The sequence below is a fragment of the Mauremys reevesii genome, linkage group 1, assembly GCF_016161935.1.
Source record: "Mauremys reevesii isolate NIE-2019 linkage group 1, ASM1616193v1, whole genome shotgun sequence".
In the NCBI taxonomy this organism is placed as follows: domain Eukaryota; kingdom Metazoa; phylum Chordata; order Testudines; family Geoemydidae; genus Mauremys; species Mauremys reevesii.
The window spans coordinates 170,028,879-170,049,314 of record NC_052623.1 but is presented as its reverse complement, the minus strand read 5'-3'; the positions used below and the strand labels follow the sequence as shown (position 1 = coordinate 170,049,314).

General features: G+C 41.8%; 1 protein-coding gene across 4 annotated transcripts in view; it reads right to left on the bottom strand.

The window, feature by feature from the left end:
- The window catches only part of TIAM1 (TIAM Rac1 associated GEF 1), a 267,398-nt gene that overhangs the window by 26,228 nt on the left and 220,734 nt on the right, over positions 1-20,436 (bottom strand). For 2 of the 4 annotated variants that reach the window (XM_039520731.1, XM_039520732.1), the window contains 4 exons: positions 19,601-19,687; positions 15,126-15,140; positions 14,444-14,668; positions 9,531-9,634 (listed from right to left, as the gene is read on the bottom strand). In XM_039520731.1, the coding sequence (XP_039376665.1) occupies positions 9,531-9,634; positions 14,444-14,668; positions 15,126-15,140; positions 19,601-19,687 (431 nt within the window). The remainder of the gene's footprint in view (positions 1-9,530; positions 9,635-14,443; positions 14,669-15,125; positions 15,141-19,600; positions 19,688-20,436) is intronic. The other 2 variants (XM_039520734.1, XM_039520735.1) reach the window with 1 other exon arrangement.

Here is a 20,436-nt window from a genome sequence, read left to right as displayed (position 1 = left end):
GGTGAAGTCACTGGAAGTTTTACCACAGACTTCACTGGGGCCAGGGTTTCATTCTAGGACTTTATTGGAACTTAAGCACATGCTAACGTGCCTTGTTGAATCAGGGCTGTAGGGAACTGGCAGTTTAAGAAGTGGTGAAGCAGGCCTAAGTTTAGACCGTTCTGGGCCACTGTATTTAATAAGGTAAGTTCCTCAGAAAGGAAGGCTGGTCCAGTGATTAAGGCACTATCCTAGGACCTGGGTCCCTGCTCTGCCATATGCTTCTTGTGTGACCCTCGGAAAGTCACATAGGGCTGGTCTTCTACCTCAAGCTAATCCTGAAGTGATCTCAAAAGGTCTATCATGAGATATCACCCCAACCTGACTTACGTGCGTACACAAAAATCTCTACCTTGAATTAAGTGGTGCTTTAAACTTAAGGTAGCTGCCCATCAGGGGGTGTGGATTGAAGCTCTAGCGCTGCTGAAGCTCAAGCAAGTAATGCAGTGAGGGCTCAGCTACTGTTGCTAATCCAAACACACTATTATACAAGTGTTATTTTGCAGTGTGACTGTTTTCACTCTAGCTCACTCCAGAGGAGTTAACTCTCAGTAGATCGCTGCTTGAGCTAAGACAAGCCCTTAGCCTCTTTGTCGCTCACATCTCCATCTGTAAAATGGAGACAATACCACTCCTGTGATGTAAGGAAGTGCTATGAGGATAAATACATTACAGAGACTATTGTGATTGAGGCCATATGTGGACCTAAACGTACGTTTCTACCTATCTTAAGAAAACTTAAGAAACTTCCATTTCAGCCTCTCATTTGGAAATATGTATGATACTGCCTCGATAGAAATAACTTAAGTTTGTAGAAACTATTTATACTGTGTTATATCAGCTGTGACTTTTGCAATGCAGAGTATAGGAAATATGTAGCCACAAAAAGACAATCACATTTGTAACGGTTATTAGAGTTCTAGAACTTGAGGTCTAGGTGGTTTTGAACTTTTTATAAAGTAGAGCAATTTTGTTTTTTAAACCCCCCCACACATTTTGCAACAGTTTAACTATGGGTTATCATGCCTTTCATAGAAGTTGTTCACGTTAAGTCATTGGAAAAGATGGACTACGTAAAGAACAGGAAAAGCCCTGAATATCATGAACTACTAGATAGCAATTTTAAATGCTCATTTAGGTGAAATGCTCATTAGTTTAAATGCCTTAATCTGACACTATTCTAGTGAGAGTGGTGTAACAATTCCTATGTTCCAAAATATTGGCCCACAATAAGGCATGGATTTGTTCTTTTTTCCCCCTTCACATATGGAAGCTTTGAGATGACCAGTCACAAACTTCAGTCATGTCAAGGGCCAGCTAGCAACACTTCTACTTTGCAATTTGGATTCCTCACATCAAGTTACCGGTATATTTTAAAACTGGTAAAAATACAAGTATTTAAAATCGATGCTTTGCAACAGACAAATTACAAATCTCAAGGCCATTGACATTCATGAACTTCTCCCATGTTTGCTCAAGACACAAGCATCAAATCATCTTTTTGCATGCACCTTTAGAAAGGAGTTCTCCGCCAATGTCTTTTATTTAGAGAAAGTAAATAGTGACAGGCTGAAAGAAACACACTTTACAGCCAGCTAAAGTAGTGTTAGTTATGATACAGTACAGATTTTACTTTAACTTCTTAAACACTTTATTAAAATGTCACCATTATCCAATTGCCTAGCAATTTAGGGGGAAGAGAACAGAGTAATTTGGTAGACAGATAAACAGCTAGCTCCCTTTACCTTCCAATTCCAGATCTGTTCCCTACCAAGCACTGGTGTAGTGAGAGACCAGTTCAGGGTGTGTTAGTTTAAGTCAAGGAAACTATTGCATAATATTTAGGGGTCAATCCTGCAAACCTTCACTCACAAAACTGATCACAAGTAGTGACTTTGATGGAATTACTGGTGCAAACAAGGGTCTGTAGGATTGGGTGCTAGGTCTGTGCACACCAAACAAACAAACGCCATCCCCACCCTGCAAAGAGCTCAATAGGTAAGCTAATCTCACATCCTTCCTGGGAAGGAGCATTTCCTCAAAAGTTGAGCATGGGGACATCATTGAAACAGTTCGTGTTTTGGCCGATTGTCCTCTAATTGAGAGAAGACCGCAATTTCCTCTGCCAGTCCCCATTTAAAAAATAATAAAATAATAGGGGTGAGTGTGTGTAGTCAAGTGTGGTCCTTCAGGGCACTCAACACCTCTACCAAAAATGGACAAATTAATTTTTTTTTTTTAAATAAAAACACACTGTTCTCCAAAATCCAAACAAAACTTCAGGAAAATCCCACCAAGGCTTGGCCTCAATTGTTACGGAAACTGCATATGCTAAAAAAAACAACCTTCTGCGGGCATAAGCATTACTGTTTTTTTAAGAAGGTTATAAATGTGATACTAAGTAATTACTACACCATGAGGCTACATTAGGCTAATTGCTTAATCTAGTTACACTGCACAACAGTAGATCTGCTCACCAAATGCAGCATGTGATAAAGAGAATCGCAGGGTCTCTCCATGCCTTTGTTCCTGGGTTTACGTTTAACTCTCCAAAAAGCTGACATCATTGGAAGATATTGTTGTGAAAATTCTGTTACTCAGCATTTTCAGTAACAAATACACTAAAAAAAGAATCCACATTTCTTTCCATATTCAGCTGATATGAAATTCTTTCCTGCTCCAGACAAGTGTTCTTTCCTCATAGTCCATGCTGCTTACTTGAGACACAAGCACAGAAAACATCCTCTCCTGTATTTTAATGAGAGGGCAGCTACTGCACTTCTGTAAGACTCTGCTCTTGTGTCATTTGCTGTAGGCCTTGTTCTTTCAATAGATCAATGAGAATTTAATTCTCATCTCTAACTAGTGAAGTCACTTCTGAAGACTCCCTTTCATGAAACGGTCATATGAGAGCTCCTGCAAGAAATGGCTGAAACGTGCAGAGGGGAAGCTGACAGTGGAATATAAATGTCTATTGCCTGTGGATTAGTATCAGCTGATTGGCTGCAACCTGTACTGCATAAGATTATTAAACATCAGGGCAGACAGCACACACTAATAAGACAACTTTAAAAAGCCAGTTAGATTATTGGAAAACCTTCACTTCCCCATTTTAATCCTTTTACCTCAACTTCTACATGTGTTGAGGGATTTGTATCAATAGATAATTTTGGTTCTCATTATCACGGCAAAAGAGTGATCTTCACAGAACACTTTTGCTAAATGAAATGCATACAGAGTCATTAGTGCACGGTACCTTAATCACAGCTGCAAGGTAATTAGTTTTAATTTCAAGAGACATGTCTTAAATTAGAAAAAAGGAAATGAACATCCAGTAGCATTTCAACTCATTAGATTTTTAAAACATCCACAAGTGGGGAATGTGGCAGATCACTAAACAAAGTGCTACTGATCTGATCACCACAGTAAATGTGTCATGATGGCTACAATGTGCAAAATACTTAAGCTTTTGTTGCTCTGTGATATTGAGAACCTGCCTCTACATGTTTTAACCTCCAGACCAAGTGTGTTAAATTTATATAAATTAGCCCACTTTAAGCAAATAAGCAGATAATTACAAAGGCTAGTTTTTGTTAAATAAAACTTACACTAGTAAGTTAGCTACATGGTATCCCGTTAAACTAGAGATGGATGACTGACAAAGATGTTACTTAGAACTGGTTTAAATTCTCATACAGATCTTGGATTAGAAATTGAGGCTATGTTTACCCAGAGGTTGGCAACGAGTCTTCATTTATTCACTCTAATTTAAGGTTTTGCGTGCCAGTCATACATTTTAATGTTTTTAGAAGGTCTCTTTTTATAAGTCTAATATATAACTAAATTATTGTTGTATGTAAAGTAAAGAAGGTTTTTAAAATGTTTTAAAAGCTTCATTTAAAATTAATTTAAAATGCAGAGCCCCCCGGACTGGTGGCCAGGACCCAGGCAGTGTGAGTGCCACTGAAAATCAGTTTGTGTGCCGCCTTCGGCACCTGTGCCATAGGTTGCCTACCCCTGGTCTACACTATGGACCTCACAGCGGCACAACTGTACAACAGCAGCTGTGCCGCCGTAAGGTCACCTGTGTAGCTGGTCTATGCCGACAGGAAACTACCCTCGACAAGTGGCAGCAGCTATGTCAGCAGGAGAGCAGCCACCAGTGTAGCACTGTTCACACTGAAGCCTGGTCTACACTAGGCGTTTAAACCGGTTTTAGGAGCGTAAAACCGATTTAACGCCACAACCGTCCACACTAGGAGGCACCTTATATCGATTTTAATGGCTCTTTAAACCGGTTTCTGTACTCCTCCCTAACGAGAGGAGTAATGCTAGTATCGGTTTTAACATATCGGATTAGGGTTAGTGTGGACGCTGATCGACGGCATTGGCCTCCGGGAGCTATCCCACAGTGCACCAGTGACCGCTCTGGACCGCAATCTGAACTCGGATGCAGTGGTCAGGTAGACAGGAAAAGCCCCGCAAACTTTTGAATATTTCCTGTTTGCCCAGCGTGGAGCTCCGATCAGCACGGGTGGCGATGCAGTCCGAAATCAAAATAAAAAAAGAGCTCCAGCACGGACCATGCGGATGTGATCGCTGTAAGGGCAGGCAAATCCGTTCTATCAGCGCTCCGTTACAGAAGATGAAATTCAGAATCCTTTTTTAAAAATCTCCAGACAGACGCCATAGCAGGGACTCAGCGCACTGCAGCGTGACAAGCGTAACGGAAAGCCAAAGAATCAAATGGACACTCATGGACTGGAGGACTGAAGCTATCCCACAGTTCCTGCAGCCTCCGAAAAGTATTTGCATTCTTGGCTGAGCTCCAAATGCTTCTAGGGTCAAACACAGTGTCCGCGGTGGGTCAGGGCATAGCTTGGCAATCTACTCACCCCCCACACACACACCCAGAAGCGAAAGGGAAAACAATCCTCTGACTCTTTTACATGTCACCCTATCTTTACTGAATGCTGCAGATAGACACGATGCTGCAGCCGTCAACACCAACATCATCACTCCCCCCCTGCCATGGGTGGCTGATGGTACAAAAGGACTGGTAACCGTCCTCGTCATCAGCCTATTGGCACATGGGGCAGTAACCATGCTGACTAGCATCCGTCAGGTCGATCAAGGGCGCCTGGCCCTAATTTTTTCTGGTGGTGGATGGTGCAATATGGCTGGTAACCATCGTCATCATAGCAACAGGGGGCTGAGCTCCATCAGCCCCCACCCTTCATGTGTAAAGAAAAGATTCAGTTGCCCCTGGACTAGCAGAGGGATGCTGGGCTTCTCTCCTACACACTGCTTAATGTCCTGTCTGGACTATCATAGCAGCTGGAGGCTGCCTTCCACTCATTTCTCACTAACAAGTCAGTGTGTCTTATTCCTGCATTCTTTATTACTTCATCACACAAGTGGGGGGACAATGGTATGGTAGCCCAGGAAGGCTGGGGTAAGAATGGAATGAACAGGTGGTGTTGTTACAGGAGCACCCCCTGTGAATAGCATACAGATCATAATTTCTGCAGGATCTGACACAGAGCAGCTGTGCTCTCTGGTTCTATGATACAGTGGTTATCTAGTACACTTGCCTATATTCTAGGCAGGACTGATTCTATTTTTAGATACCAAAAAGGAGGGATTGACTCAGGGAGTCATTCCCAATTTTGGCTTTTGCGCCCCTGGCTAAGAGCAGCCAGGGGCACTTATGACAGCAGCAAATGGTACAAAAGGACTGGTAGCCATGATCATCTTAGTTCCAATTTATGGAAGGGTTTGGATGGTGCAATATGGCTGGTAACCATCTCTGCTGTCATGCAAAAGCAAAAGCATGCTTCTGTGTAGCGCTGCTGAATCGCCTCTGTGAGCGGCATCTAGTACACATACGGTGAGAGTCACAAAAGGCAAAACAAGCTCCATGATTGCCATGCTATGGCATCTGCCAGGGCAATCCAGGGGAAAGAGGCGCGAAATGCTTGTCTGCCGTTGCTTTCCCAGAGGAAGGAGTGACTAAGGACATTTACCCAGAACCACCCGCGACAATGATTTTTGCCCCATCAGGCACTGGGATCTCAACCCGGAAGTTCCAAGGGGCGGCGGGGGAGGCTGCGGGAACTATGGGATAGCTAGGGAATAGCTACCCACAGTGCAACGCTCCAGAAGCCAACGCTAGCCTCGGACCGCGGATGCACACCACCGAATTAATGTGCTTAGTGTGGCCGCGCGCAATCGATTTTATACAATCTGTTTTACAAAACCGGTTTATGCAAATTCGGAATAGTCCCATAGTGTAGACGTACCCTGATACTTTTATCACGGGGGGAGGGGGGGAGAAGGGGGAGGTTCCCACAGCCCTGACTGACAAAAAGGGTTTGCCAACAAATGTGCTTGTTTAGACAGTCTATAAAATGTCCACATCCCACTGAAATTCAGAGGAGTTTGGCTTAGAGGGGCTTTGACCTTTCTCTAGTGCAACTTTTGTTTAAAAAAATTTTTTTTATATATATATATATAAGCATAGGAGTTTGCCTATATTTACATCTTTACAATTGGGAGATACTGAGCTCACTAGAAGTCAGCTGTACATGGGCTGCCTTAACTTTTAAAAGAAAGAAGAGAGATTAGACTCTCAAAACACACAACACCCTAGAGATTAAAAACACCAGACCTGTCAGTCAATTCCCTCTTCCTATGCAGGAATGTTTCTATAATGCATTTTCTAATGCTGTATCTAGCACAATTTTAAGACATCCCATCTCTTGCTGTTTACAGCAGGATAAGTCCATTGAAATAATGAGGTTTTGTTCTAATTCTTCCCAATTTAATGGATACCTGCTTAGGAAATGGCAAAAAAAAAAAAAAAACCACACACACCCTTTTTTCCTTTCCCGCCTTCTTTGTGATATATGAAAGGAGCCTAGAAGTGTCTCCTGCTTGTTTTTTCCATTCTAAATTCACATCTGGTGTACTCTGGACCTATTTTAATATCAGGAAAAAACACTGTCTGAAGGTTAGAAAACAAGCGGTGAGGGGTTGCTGGAGAAGATGGGAAGAGCTGGCAACAGCACAGGGGACTCTCAACCCTACTTTATCAAGTCAGATATGTAAAAAGGGAACAAGCCCAAGTTTTGCAGAATTCTTTGCCTCTCATAGTAGCCATGCTCATATAGCATCTCCACTGATCACTGCCTTCAAACTCTCTCCTCTCCCCACTTCCTCCAGGTATGTTTCACTGTGTACTGTGTACTGAGACAGCCAGTCTGAGTTAAGGCTGATGATGTGAACATGATTCATAATCTCAGTAGGATCGGAAGGAGGTGGCAATAGCATGGAGAAAACACCTTTCTTGCCTTACCCTGCAAATGGCTTCCAGGGGATTTTAGGAGGACGATGTGTGGTGAAGGTACCTTCATAGAGAAGATTAACAGACTCTACCGTTAGCTAATTAAATGCCCAGTGGTACAGAATACATTTTAAAGCGAAGCACAAATATAAAGAGGAATTAAGAACAAAAGTCAGAGCCCCCTTTCCAGTGCAGCTTCTGAAGAAGCTGCACATTTAATAGCACTCTCTGGCTTTAACAGAACTATTTTTAAGTTTTGTTGAAATTCAAGAGCAAGGGAGAATTGTAAAGAATACAGAGGTGTTCTAAATATAAACAGGGAAAGTAGAGTTAGCAAGTTAGAAGATATTTGTTGTCAATATAAATATATTCTGTACTGAAAAAAGACACAGACCCCTCCCTGCCTTTTGATTCAAGACTTTAAACTTTTTTTTTTTAAAGGGGAAAACACAGAACAAAACACTGAACTCAAAATTTCTCCCCCATGAATCACATACGTTATGAATAACGAGAGGCTCCTTCAAAGATAAACATTATCACCTGTTTTGCGTTTTCTAATATTTGGAAATGTGTAATTTACACAAAATGAAATTTCCACCTCATTAAATTTACAAGTTAGTTACAATTCTTACTCTTTTATCATAAGTGTAATAACTACTAAAACACTGTTCCTTAGCACAGCCAAAGCACATGGCTGATCACAGAATTCATACACCTTGCTTTAGACAGCTGATGGTTCATGGAAGCACAGTGTGAAATGGGACATCACAGCCTCTCACATAATTCATACATAAAACTTTTAAAAGCTACAGAAAATCCAACCACAGCAAGATTATCCATAGCCAAGTTAGCAATAGATACCATTAATATGTGGACCATTTTTCTGCTAAGAAACATTCATTTCAGACCTCATTACAAATCATGCAGGTATCCACACTTAAATTTAAAAAAAAAAAAAAATTCTACACACAGTACTTCCCCCACTTTTGAAAAATATAATTTTATACTTACTATAAAATGATTCCCCAGGAAAATCTAGAGACGAAGTTTAAAGATAATCTTCAGCTTTACATACAAGTTCTGTTTATGTTTCATGCATAGAAATGCTTTCTCCTATCTACCAAAGGAAAGGCTACAAGCTAGTATGACATAAGAGATCAGGAAACAAGAGGCCAGGGGCTTTTTCCTTCCTTTCAATTATGATAACCTAATAGTGGTATTTGGGGATCGGTTTATGACTCACCAAGACACATTTGCAACTAAAACAAAATGATGGGAAACCACAGAAATAGATATATAGAGAGAAAGCGAGCGAGCAAGCAAGCACAGGGAAGAGACACAGAGAATCAATGAGCTCAGTCCTACATAGTTTATACTCCCTACACAGTGAATTCTGTAGAGCTTGAGTTACTAACATAGCATCAATTATGCAGCAAGAACTTAAAATACAACAGCCAGCCAGCCCTTTTAAAGTAATCTTACCATATGTACTTGATTCAACTTCAGAGAACACTAATCTCCACAGATGATTTTGTGCAGTATTCACTATTACCACAGCTAGAACAAACTACCAAGCCATGCCAGAACTCATCCCTTAATAGACAGCAATTAGCAATCTATTTGTGCAGCCTGTTAACTATAATTGGAGAGTTCTGCTTTAATCAAAGGTAGATTGGCTGTAATTGGTTTTGCATTTAAGCTGCTAACATGTAAACTATACTATTGATTTAAGGCAATAATATAACTTTTGTGCTTCACACCTTTGGAAATTACTAAAGAGAAAAGGAAAGGAAAATGTGATAAATCAGTCTGGAAATGCATTCAGCTCACCTGCCCAAGCGGAGGAAGTGATAGAGGTGCTATATTTTAATATGTGAAAGCATTATCACACAGCACAGAAGATCAGAACCAGGTCTACTCTTTACCCCTCATGGATCCAGAACACAGCTCTTACTCAACAGGTGTTGATGTGCTGTAATCAAGGCTGTAATTTGTTACACTCTGTATCACTTGTAAACACCTTAAAAGTAAGATCAACATTTTCCTAGGGAAGATGCTCTAATCATGCACAGCTGTGAAGTCAGCATGTCAGCTGTGACTCTACTGCACTTTAGGTCTTTGTAATGTGAAAATGAAAATCTCTCACCTTGCTCATCCTATCTGTCTCATCAGAGGACTCCAAATCAGGCACTTCTGCTTCTTCTGCAGCTGCCTCAGCACAGCTGTCTTGTTCATTGAAAAGCGTGTGCCCTGCCAAAATTGACATATATGCGGAAACAAAATAGTGGGTTATGCAAAATGAGAAAAGTTTAGAGCAGTGAATAATGAGCTTTCATGAACATTCAGGTTCTCATCCTGCAATGAGCTCGGCAGGCATCTGTGCCAGTGGTTCCTTGGATGCACAGGGGCCTACCAGCATTCAGCTCACTGCAGGAGCAGGGCCTAAACAGGGATTTGAGCACAAAGGTTTCATGGCCACATATGAAATTTGATTGAACTATAAACACTAATCACATAATGTTATGGGTCTGATTGAAGTTAGAGGCCACAAAAGCTGATGCAGAGTTAAGGCTAAGCTCCATGTTGAGATTAGGTTTTTATAAAGCTCCATCCCTACAAAGGCCTGTGCTTAACTTTATACTTGAGCAATTCCACTGAGCTCCTTGTGACTACTCATGTGTAAAGTTGAGTACATCTTTCCAGGATCCAGGCCTTAGTTAACATTTCCTCCACACAGCCTTATATTGGAAGATTTTAGTAAATTACAGTTTATAGTTTTACATCTTTTTTTTTAATGTTAGAATCAAAAATACTTTTACGGGGATTTTTTGAGTTATACTATTAATTAACAATTGCATCTTTCTGTATGCAATATACTAAAGTAACTGCATTAATCTATATCTTGGCAGTCTTAGTACTACATTTTTGATACAACAGACCATAAAGATTCCTTTGCAGGTACTGCCCAAGACCATGAATTTAAGCACATGCGTAATTTTTGCACACGAGTAGTCTCACTGAAGTCAGCAGGACTACTCATATACTTAAAGCAATGTGTGTGTATGTGTGTGTGTGTGTGTGTATGTATATATATATATAAATAAAAGGTGTGCAGGAGCAGGGCCTTTCACTCATGCAGCTGTGAGTAGAAATGTAAGTAAACTTGTTTTATGCCTCTTGGAAAGCCAAATTTTACATAAGTTAGCTTTCTAGCTATCTAACAGGGGAATGAACAGTTATGGTGTTCTAACTGGAGGGGAGAATGGAGGCGTACCAGAAGTTTCCTCCTTAAGAAACTTATTCATATATGACATTCATGGATCTCATGGAAATCTAAAGGCAACTCATTTGCTTTTCAGAAGCACCTTTATGAGCCTGGGATAAATACTATCCCTAACAGGAATAATTTAACAGTATTCAGCAAGAGAATGAACAGCATCAGAGACAGGAAAATCTTCCCAAATCCCAAGTCAATTTGAGTGCTGCTGCACTGGAATTTTGTGCCAGACTAAACAGACACTCCAGAGAAGCTGAGTATTTGTGTCTAGATTTTAACTTTTTTCCCCATTAACTCATAACTACAAGTTCATTCAAGGTCATCACAATCCCAAAACGTTTCTTAGTTTATAAGGTGCCACAGAACTCTTTGCCGCTTTTACAGATCCAGACTAACACGGCTACCCCTCTGATACTTGACACCCAAATTAGAAGTCTACCTCACAAAAATAACCCAGACAAAACTAAGGTCACTGTTACTCTTAACTTGCTCTGAAATCCAAATTTACTTGGTCTGGGGGAATTGGCAAGAGAGGAAGACAGAAAGGAAAAAAAAAGGAGATTCTTATAATGCAGTGAACAGTTTGTTTTTACAACATATGAATCTTTCAGATCCTAGGGTCACTGTGATTCTGATTTTCCTGCTCGCAGAGTGACAAATCACAGACTGCTCAGGAACACTTAACTGTTTCATAACTGGAAAATGAATGTATTCATTCAAAATAGTGATATACTTGTTTTACCCCCTACACCACATGAAGTGATTTGTATGGCTCTTGGTTGTCCCTGTATTTTGCATAGTGTGTCCCATGTCTTCCGATGCTGTAATCTCATACAAAACAAGAATATTTAGAGCCTTGCCCCCAAACTCTAAGTACATGAAGAAGGAGCTCACATATCTCCACATGGAGGCCATATGGTTTCACTATGCAGAAGAGAAGTAGGGAATGCCTCAAGAAATTATGGCTAAAAAATAACCTTTAGGGCATCTTACTAACCTAGTGGCAATGATCTATGCAGAGTTTTGGGAAACTATCTCTGGATTTCTAGTCCCCATTCTCTCACTCCCTGGACTGAATGAAGTTGTGTGTTGCAGAAGCAAGACACTATTCTTGGGGAAGGGAGAGGGCCTTGAGTGGTCGCTTTAGCTAACTCCGGGGAAAATGTTGAAGGTCTCCAGAGGGAGTCCTAGCATGTAAGTGCTTTTAAAACAAAATTATAATGGCTGTGCTGGGGGAATAGAAGATTAAAACCTGGGAGAAAATTAAAAGGTGAGAGGAGGAAATCTTTGTGGTTTTGTAACAGGCACCTAGAACCCCTCAGGGGAAAATATGTACCTCTTCTTCACCTTGCTATACATCAAAATCTTAGTGGTCAGCCTAATTAATCACAAAAGAAACAAGAGTAGCTAAGAGCCAGTGGGTCCAATGGAGTTTACATTGCTGGAATTTTGGTTTGGTTTTCTATTAACCCCCCACCCCCAAACATACACGAGTAAAAAAATATCCAATATCAACATTTTAAAGGCTTCCTAAAAGGATCAGAATCTAAAATACTGACCCAATAAACAGAATTATCTACCAAAGCACCTTTGGTAAAAGTTCCATCCCACACTCTCTGCATGACATGCAGCAAATTGCTCCAGTGAAGTATAGCATCTAAAGCCACATAAACATAATAGTCCAGCCGGATCCTGAGCCCAATAATGTTAAACTCCAGTGTTACGTGGATTTTCTTTTAGCTCAGTACAGAAATATTCGGGATTTTTTTCAATTTTGAAGCCTCTGTGATGTTGAACATCTGGGCAGTCAGTCAAAAGGTCTGTACACACACAGATGACAACATTTAACACACGGGCATTGTATCCCTCCAGAAGATCTTATCCCTATCTCTTCACTAAAGAGTCTCCCAACATTTTTTCAGGACTTAATCTGGAAGATCCAGAAACATTTCCACCCAGAAAATAAAAAGCCTTACCGGTACACCGCTCTCTCTGCCCTCTTCTGCAAACTTTCCCCATCCCAGGAGCTTCACTCGCGGTTCTCTCCCCCCCCCGCCTCCTCCTCCCTCCCTGTCCCCCAGCTGCTCAGAAGTGTCGTTCGTTACGGACTGATGGCTATCCAGCATGTCCCTTGATATCTGCTCAAGATACTCACCCCAAACACTGATGAGGTCCTGCACCACCTGTGCTCATGCTGCTGGGCTTGCTTTGGAGCGTGGGGAGGCTGTTACCTGTAAAACTGTAACTGATTTAACTTGCACCACACACCTGGCTGCAGCAAACAGGAAGGAGATTTTTTAATTTCCGGGGGCAAAGTCACCTGGTCACCTGAGGCAAGAGAGTGCAAACTGATGCATGTGCAAGAGTGGCTGAAAAGGATGGGATGGATCTCTATTCCCTGGAGAGGTTATAAGTGTACACACTATAAATAAAGCATGTGATAGAAACCACTGAGCTGATTTATACAGCCAGCCAAGCTGGCAGTAATCAGCTAGGATACAAATAAATAGGTCAATGGGTATTTCACACTTGATTACTTTAGACAAGAAGTCACAGAGCTGAAACCAAAAATCTGAGACACAGCTACAATCCCAGATATAATAATAAAATGTACCTCTATTTAACTTACATTTCAGAGAGTAAAAACCAAATAATGCACAGGGGCTAGAAGAATAAGAGCTTTGGAAAAACCTTTTATACTTCCTTCCACTGATGTCTAAAGAGATGGAAAATGATGGAGGAGCTCTAAATGCTTGCCTCCAAACCTCAACCCTATTCCCACTTTAATCTAAAATCCTCCCAATTAGAATGTGTGTGTTGTTCAGTTTTAAACATTTTTAATACCATGCTTTAGATGCATATGGCAAGGTAAAATTGCGTTACTGAAACTTCTGTAAGCACCTCTAAACCATCTGCTGAAATGCTATTTTGTTGCTTCCTCCAATTTAAATTGAGATATTCCTACTCTTCCTTCAGCAACAGTGAAATAAAGGGAAAACCATACCCCCTCCCCAATTTCCCTGCTATGGGGAAAAAATTCTGGCAAAGAGGTTCTAGCCTTTCCTATGACCTATAAGCCCTGCACTGGAAGGATAGTAACTTATTCAAACTGGGATCAAGATGCTCTTACGGCAAGAAAGAAAATTAAGTGATTTTATATGTGTAAGGGTGACATCTTGTGGCCAAATATAAAAATCCCAGGTATGGAGTTTCTGATTACCCCCACCTCATCCTTACAACTGCTTTTTAAAAGCAATCTTTCAACTACTGTTGATGCCTGTTCGTGTTCTATCTGCTAGCTAACAATTTCGAACATGGTCAATTTTTAGGAGCCTTCTTTTACGTTTGCCTTCTTCAGAGCAGGAAAAGGAGAAAAAAAGAAAATAAAAAAAACACTCAATTTTATGTTATTCTAACCACATTTTTAAATTAACTTCTGAAAAAACAGATCAAACAAATAAACACACTCAAAAGTGTCTTTTGTTTTGGGGTAATCACATATTTAAAAAGCCAAACAAAAACTCGCATGTTTCTCTGACTAAATATCTACCAAATCACTATCTAGCCAGGGAATTTGTGGTTGCAATTTAGTGTAACCACAGGTCACGTCATAAATTCCCAAGCTCCTGTTGATAATCTAACCACAATGTTTAGGGCCAGATTCTCATCTCACACAGGTGTAAATCAGGAGTAACTCCATTGTGGTCAATGGAGTTACACTGATATATGTTGGAACCAAAGTGGACCCATTTTATGTTAATTTCCTCAATGGACATTGTTACCTTGGTTACTGCCGCTATACATCAGTGCACTGTCACTCAAGTCAGACAGATTTTCCATGCGACGTGGGGGTGGTTGCATTAACTTCTGCCCCCCCTCTATCTCTGGATAAGTACGCACTGTAAGGCACAGTGAAGGCTGAACAAGGGCATCTTTCAGCATGGTTGAGTCCAGGTCTTCAGCTCCTCTTTTGTTAATCTCAACAATTTCATCACCAGCTTTAAGGCCTGCAGAACAGAAAGTAACAGGTAAGTATCACACAGTAAGTTTATGTTGCCCATGTCCCCCAAAGACCTCAGTCTGTGTATTTATGAAGTGCTAGTAACTGTGATGTCTAGACATGACATAAACATGCAGAAACTTGATGGATGTGAAGGGATCACTGATGGATGCTGATTTTTGTGAAGAGATCTATCTTAGGGTTTTCTACGGCGTCCCATCACCATAGTATCATTGTGCTTGCTGTCACCATGTGGTACATTTACAGTGTATTCACTGAATTCCACCGTACACCCTTTGTGAGTGAAGAAATAAACTTTTCTTTACATCATTTTCTAGGAGAAAAACCATGCACAGCATTTACAGAACACACTGTTTATAAACAGACTCAGACTTCTAAAGCTTTCCAGATTATTGGTGAAGAAAGTAGTAGTGTGAGATGAATTCGAACAGGAATCTACTTTCCTGCTTCACATTGACCTGGGGGTTAGAATGAGAGAAAATGGATCATAGAAATAAGACACTAATTAATTCCTCAAGTCCAACGTTCTGCCATCAACACTAAAAACATTTTTAACCTTAAAGTAAATTGTGCCAAGAAAGTCAAACTTCCAAGTTTCAAGACATCACAATTCTCATCATTAACTGGAGACATTTAGCAGAGAGTGTCTGTTAGAAAATGTTTAGGGCAAGATTGTGGCTTTACAGTAGTGGCTGCATCACAGGGGTGGGTAGAAGGAGAAGCCATGTAACGGTGGCCCTTCTCTGCTGATCAGTGCACAAGAAGTGATGGGAGAGAGGCCCAACCATGACCCCACCCTTTCACAGAGACAGGCACCATAATTCATTTTAGATCAGGGGATCTCATCTTTTTCAATACCAGGATTCCCCTCCCCCAAACCCATTCCCTGCATTTAGCTGGGATGGCACCTCCACTTTAGCAATATGGAAAGAGCAAGGTGGCCATGACCCCTTGCACTGAGACCTCCTCTTCTAGATTTCTAGCACTCTGGTATTGTGTAGGAGGACTCTGCCTGGACTCTGCAGACGGCTTCTTGTGCCCCTGCCCTTCCTTGCCCACCAAAGGTGAGCCACCATCTAGCCCAGGGGTCAGCAACCTTTCAGAAGTGCTGTGCTGAGTCTTCATTTAGTCACTCTAATTTAAGGTTTCGCGTGCCAGTAATACATTTTAACCTTTTTAGAAGGTCTCTTTCTATCAGTCTATAATATATAACTAAACTATTGTTGTATGTAAAGTAAATAAGGTTTTTAAAATGTTTAAGAAGCTTCATTTAAAATTAAATTAAAATGCAGAGCCCCCCAGACCGGTGGCCAGGACCTGGACAGTGTGAGTGCCACTTAAAATCAGCTTGCGTGCTGCTTTCGGCACCCATGCCATAGGTTGCCTACCCCGGTCTAGCCCTCAGTATTTACAAACTAGTGAGTATAATACAGAAAAGGGAGAGGAGGAGGATTTCTAGGCAAAAACCTTAGGGTGAGAACTAGGGAAGTACTACGCAGGTGCGATAAGGCTCATAGCCAAATGAAAAAAAAACAGGGATTTGGGGCATTTACCCAGTTCTGCCTTTTCTAGCGTCTCTGTTTCCATTTTTGCAGTAGCAAAAGCCATTTTATGGTGGAAAACTGCTTTTTCCAATAGACAGACGCTGGGATGATTTACTGGTTGGTTTGAGCATTGTGTTGTCTCTTCCCATCAACTATTCATAGCTCTCCTACGTGGCAGAACTGGAGTGCCTTATGTTCTCATGGTGCAATCCCTGAGGTAAAAGTCATCTGAACACGTGTGACTGAATCACTGACACTCTCTTTATAAAGCAGGATTAGCTATATTGTTTATTTAATTTTCTGCACACTGACGAGTGCTTTATTGAAAGAGGCAAGCCATTATGATGGCTAAGGAAAAGAGGCAATGTCCCTAACTGAAACAGAATTGGATTTAGGACTTTATTTTGCCTCCTCCCTGGTCCTGAAAACATATTATATCCTGTCACATACATCCTCTAATGCTGAATTTATTGCTTGGAAATTTATTCATGGTATTTATCCAATTCTGAGCACTATCTGGAGAGAAAACAGCTGGCTCCAACTCAGCCCAGGAAAGACAAAGGTGGTGATGATAGACAAACGGAAGCATTTTGAAGATCCAGCAGAGAATGTGACCTCACTCTCAACAGGCGGTTTGTACATCCTTGCAGCCAGCTGCATGCTGGACTAACTTTCATTATGAGGGGGGCCTCCAGGGTCAATCCAGGCTGAAGCATGTCACAGTGATCTGTTCTGGAGGTACTGAGTGCATTGATTAATGTAGCTAGGCTAAGTCACTGCAACATGCTGTACCCTGGGCTGGCCCTGGAGGTCACCTGAAAAAGAACACACCACTAACACCTGAAGTTCAACACACCACTATCTGTTTGGCAGAGCAGACCGACTTGAGCACATCACAATAAATAATATTCTGCACTGGCTGCCTAGCCAGCATTGGGCTGATTTCAAGATCCTCGTCCTTATCTTCATATCCCTCGCCAGGCTCCATCCTGTTCATCTGCAAAATCACCTCTTGCTCCACACCCCAGTGTGTCAGCTGCACTTGAAAGGGGTGCTCAGGCTGATGGACAGCGGAAATTGCAGGGTCAGAGGACAAGCTGTTCTTGGTGGAAGCTGTTTAAGCACAGAGTTCTCTCTATAGGAGATCATGCAGACCCTGAGTCTTGCCATCATGAGGGCAGGAGGCAAGACTCAGCTCTTTCAGCAAGACTTCCCCTAAGAATTGCATTGTGAATCCAGCTGCATCCTCCAGGAAATAAGCTGCCCAGATTTGATTCTGGTTAAGTAAGTGGCTTTACATTTGGTGAAATGGGGAGGGATGTCAGAGGAGGCTGTGGGAGCTTTGTTCTTCTTTAGGGGAAAAAAAAAAAAAGATACTTCTCAGGCTTCGTCTACACCGCAGCTGCGAGTGTGCTTCCCCACTCATGTATATGCAGCGCACTAAGAATAGCAGAGTAGCCAGGGGTAGCACAGGCAGCGGCTTGGCTAGCTGCCCACATATGTACCCAGAGGGTCCAGGTGGTTTTGTATTCGGGTGGCTAGGCCAAGCTGCCGCCTGTGCTGGTTTTAGCATGCTAGCTCAGGCAAAGCTAGAGTGCGTTTGTCTGCCTGAGCTGGGAAGCTCCCCTCAGCGGCAATTTAGATGTGCCCTAAACATAGAGAATTGTGCCCAGATACTGTAGCGCTGGTAACCATATAGCTACAAAAACAACAATAATAATAATAATAATTAGCTGGTCCAAAAGTTTCAAAATTCAAAATGTATTGATTAAAAAGGGGGAAAAAAATTGTCAAAAAAATTCCCATCATTTGACCAGCCCTAATAATAATATTCACCTATCATCTGTACCAACTGAGAAATATAGTCACTATCTCTCTCTCAGTTATAGGTATCTTACAGTTTTACTTGTGATAATAGTAGGTAAAAAAAAAATGTTCACACAGAAGTGTGCTTTTTTTTTTAAGTTGACCCTGTTCTTTTGAAAAGACCAATTTCCCATTGACAACTTAGTTTAGCATTCCGAAGACAGAGTACCCAGCTTTCTTTGTTTGCTTGTTTGTTGTCTAGAATCTTGCTCAAATATCTTGTAAAATTCAGGAAACGGCACTTGATATTTCCAAACTTGCTGAAGGAGGGACTGCCCAGACCTCCCTTCCCTACCCTTTTATATTTGCCTTGACTCACCACTGAACCCCAGAGCCTTTTGTTTGCCTACCTATGTGCCTGCGTCGAGTAAGGAGAAATGTTAAAGGGTTTTGCAGGAAACTTCATACACCTTGGCCAGAAAGATGGTGGCCATTCATATGGGAAGAGAGTGGGGAGTGGAAAGTGACAGGAAAAAAGAGTGGGGGATCTTCATGGTTCTGAAACAGATGTAGAGTCCTCCAAAAAGACTACTGAAATCCTCTTAGCTGATTACACCCTTTGGGTCAGTTCTCTGGCCTAGTCAGCCTTGTTACATCCCAGGTTCAGAGCAGCCATGGCTGAAAGCAAAACTAGGAACAGTGATCTCAGCCACTGGAGTGAAGATGTGCCATTTATTTTATTCCTTCATCTCTTAGTATCAGTTGTAGAGTGGCTTTATGGACCACTTACTTGTCTTTCTCGCTGCAGTACATGGTGATCCTGCTATGTAAGAGAAGGGGTGGGCAGAAAAGCAGTTCAGAATGAAGGGTGACTGCACATATACTGTAGTCAATCCCAAATCATTCCGTAGGTTGGATGGGGAGGCAGACATAGGCTAAGGCAGCAGTTCTCAACCCGCGGGCCGCCTGTGGCCCAATTAACACACAGCTGCGGCCCAGCTTAGCTGTGTGCTAAAGGCTACATGCTCTGGACTCCCAGCTGCCCTGCTGCATGGCGGGCTCTGGGCTGCCAGCTGCTCAGTGGGCTCTGGGCAGCTGGCTGCCACCCGGCCACACACAATGGGGTTGGGGTCCTGGCTGCCCACCAGCCCCACATGGTAGGGGTCCCCACACAGCAGGGTCTGGAGGCAGGGTCCCTGCCCCCCGTCCAGCTCTCTGCTTCTGGTTCCACTCTGTGGAGGGGTCTCTGGGCAGAGAGCGCTGAGCATAGGGGTTTGGGGGTGGGAGGGGGCACTGTGGTTTTCAACCTGTGGCCGTATCACTTTGTGGGCTGCATATGTGGCCCACCATGATAAATAGGTTGAGAACCACTGTGCTAAGGTATGTGGGGCCCTTCCAAACACTTCTCTGGGACAGGCACAGATTTTTCGTTCTGTGTTTGTACAGCACCTAACACAATGGAGTCCTTCTGGTCTATGACTGGCACTCCTAACTGCTGCTGCAATACCAATAATAAAACAACAATGAGACTATTTTAACTTGGATAGAAGTCTTCCAATATCTTTTACCTTTCTTGAAAGCCAGACCCGTCTCTTTTACACGGTTCACATAAAGCCGACGAAAACCTTCTTCTTCCACAGAAGAGAGAGAAAAGCCTACAGAAATACCAAGTGACACAATTAAAACATCTTCAGAATTAGTTCTATAAAAACCCCAAGAGACATCTCAAGCACAATATCTGAGGGCACTCTTTTCCACAATAAGCAAAATCCTTGATAAAGCAGTACCCGATCCTAGTGTGAGCATCGTTTACTCATGCATGTAATTCCATAGCAATATTCAAGAAGTCTCCTTGTGAGTAAGGATTATCCATGGGAGTAATGGGCTTTTCGGAATTGGGGCCCAATTTTTCAGGGGGTGAGGGGTAGTATTAAAGCTTAAAAAAACTGGAAAGGAAAATTACTAAATAAAAAAAGTTACTTAAAAAGCTGAACTGAATTTTTGTATTTACATAAATCATTCAAGTTTTATTTGGGGAGACCACAGCTGTAAATTGTTGGAATGCACTTAAAACTGTCTTGCCACAAAAGGTCACTTGAAGAAGTTGGATATTTGCAGACAAAATGTATACAATGTTATGGTTTGTGTCTCAAACCAACAAAGGCCAGGAAATTCAGAGTTATGGCTGACACTCACACAAGGCATAATAGTGCCTGCTCAAGCAGAATGTCAGCTTTTACTTTCTGAATTTCCTGGGCTGGGCTGGTTTGTAAAATGCTGCCTTTTTTTCTCTTCTCAGCTGCTGCTGGCATGACTTGTTATTCACCAAGTCTCAGTGCACATTTTTATGGCTAAGTTATAAACCTGCAAACCAAAGATTTATAATGGAAATACTGACATATAC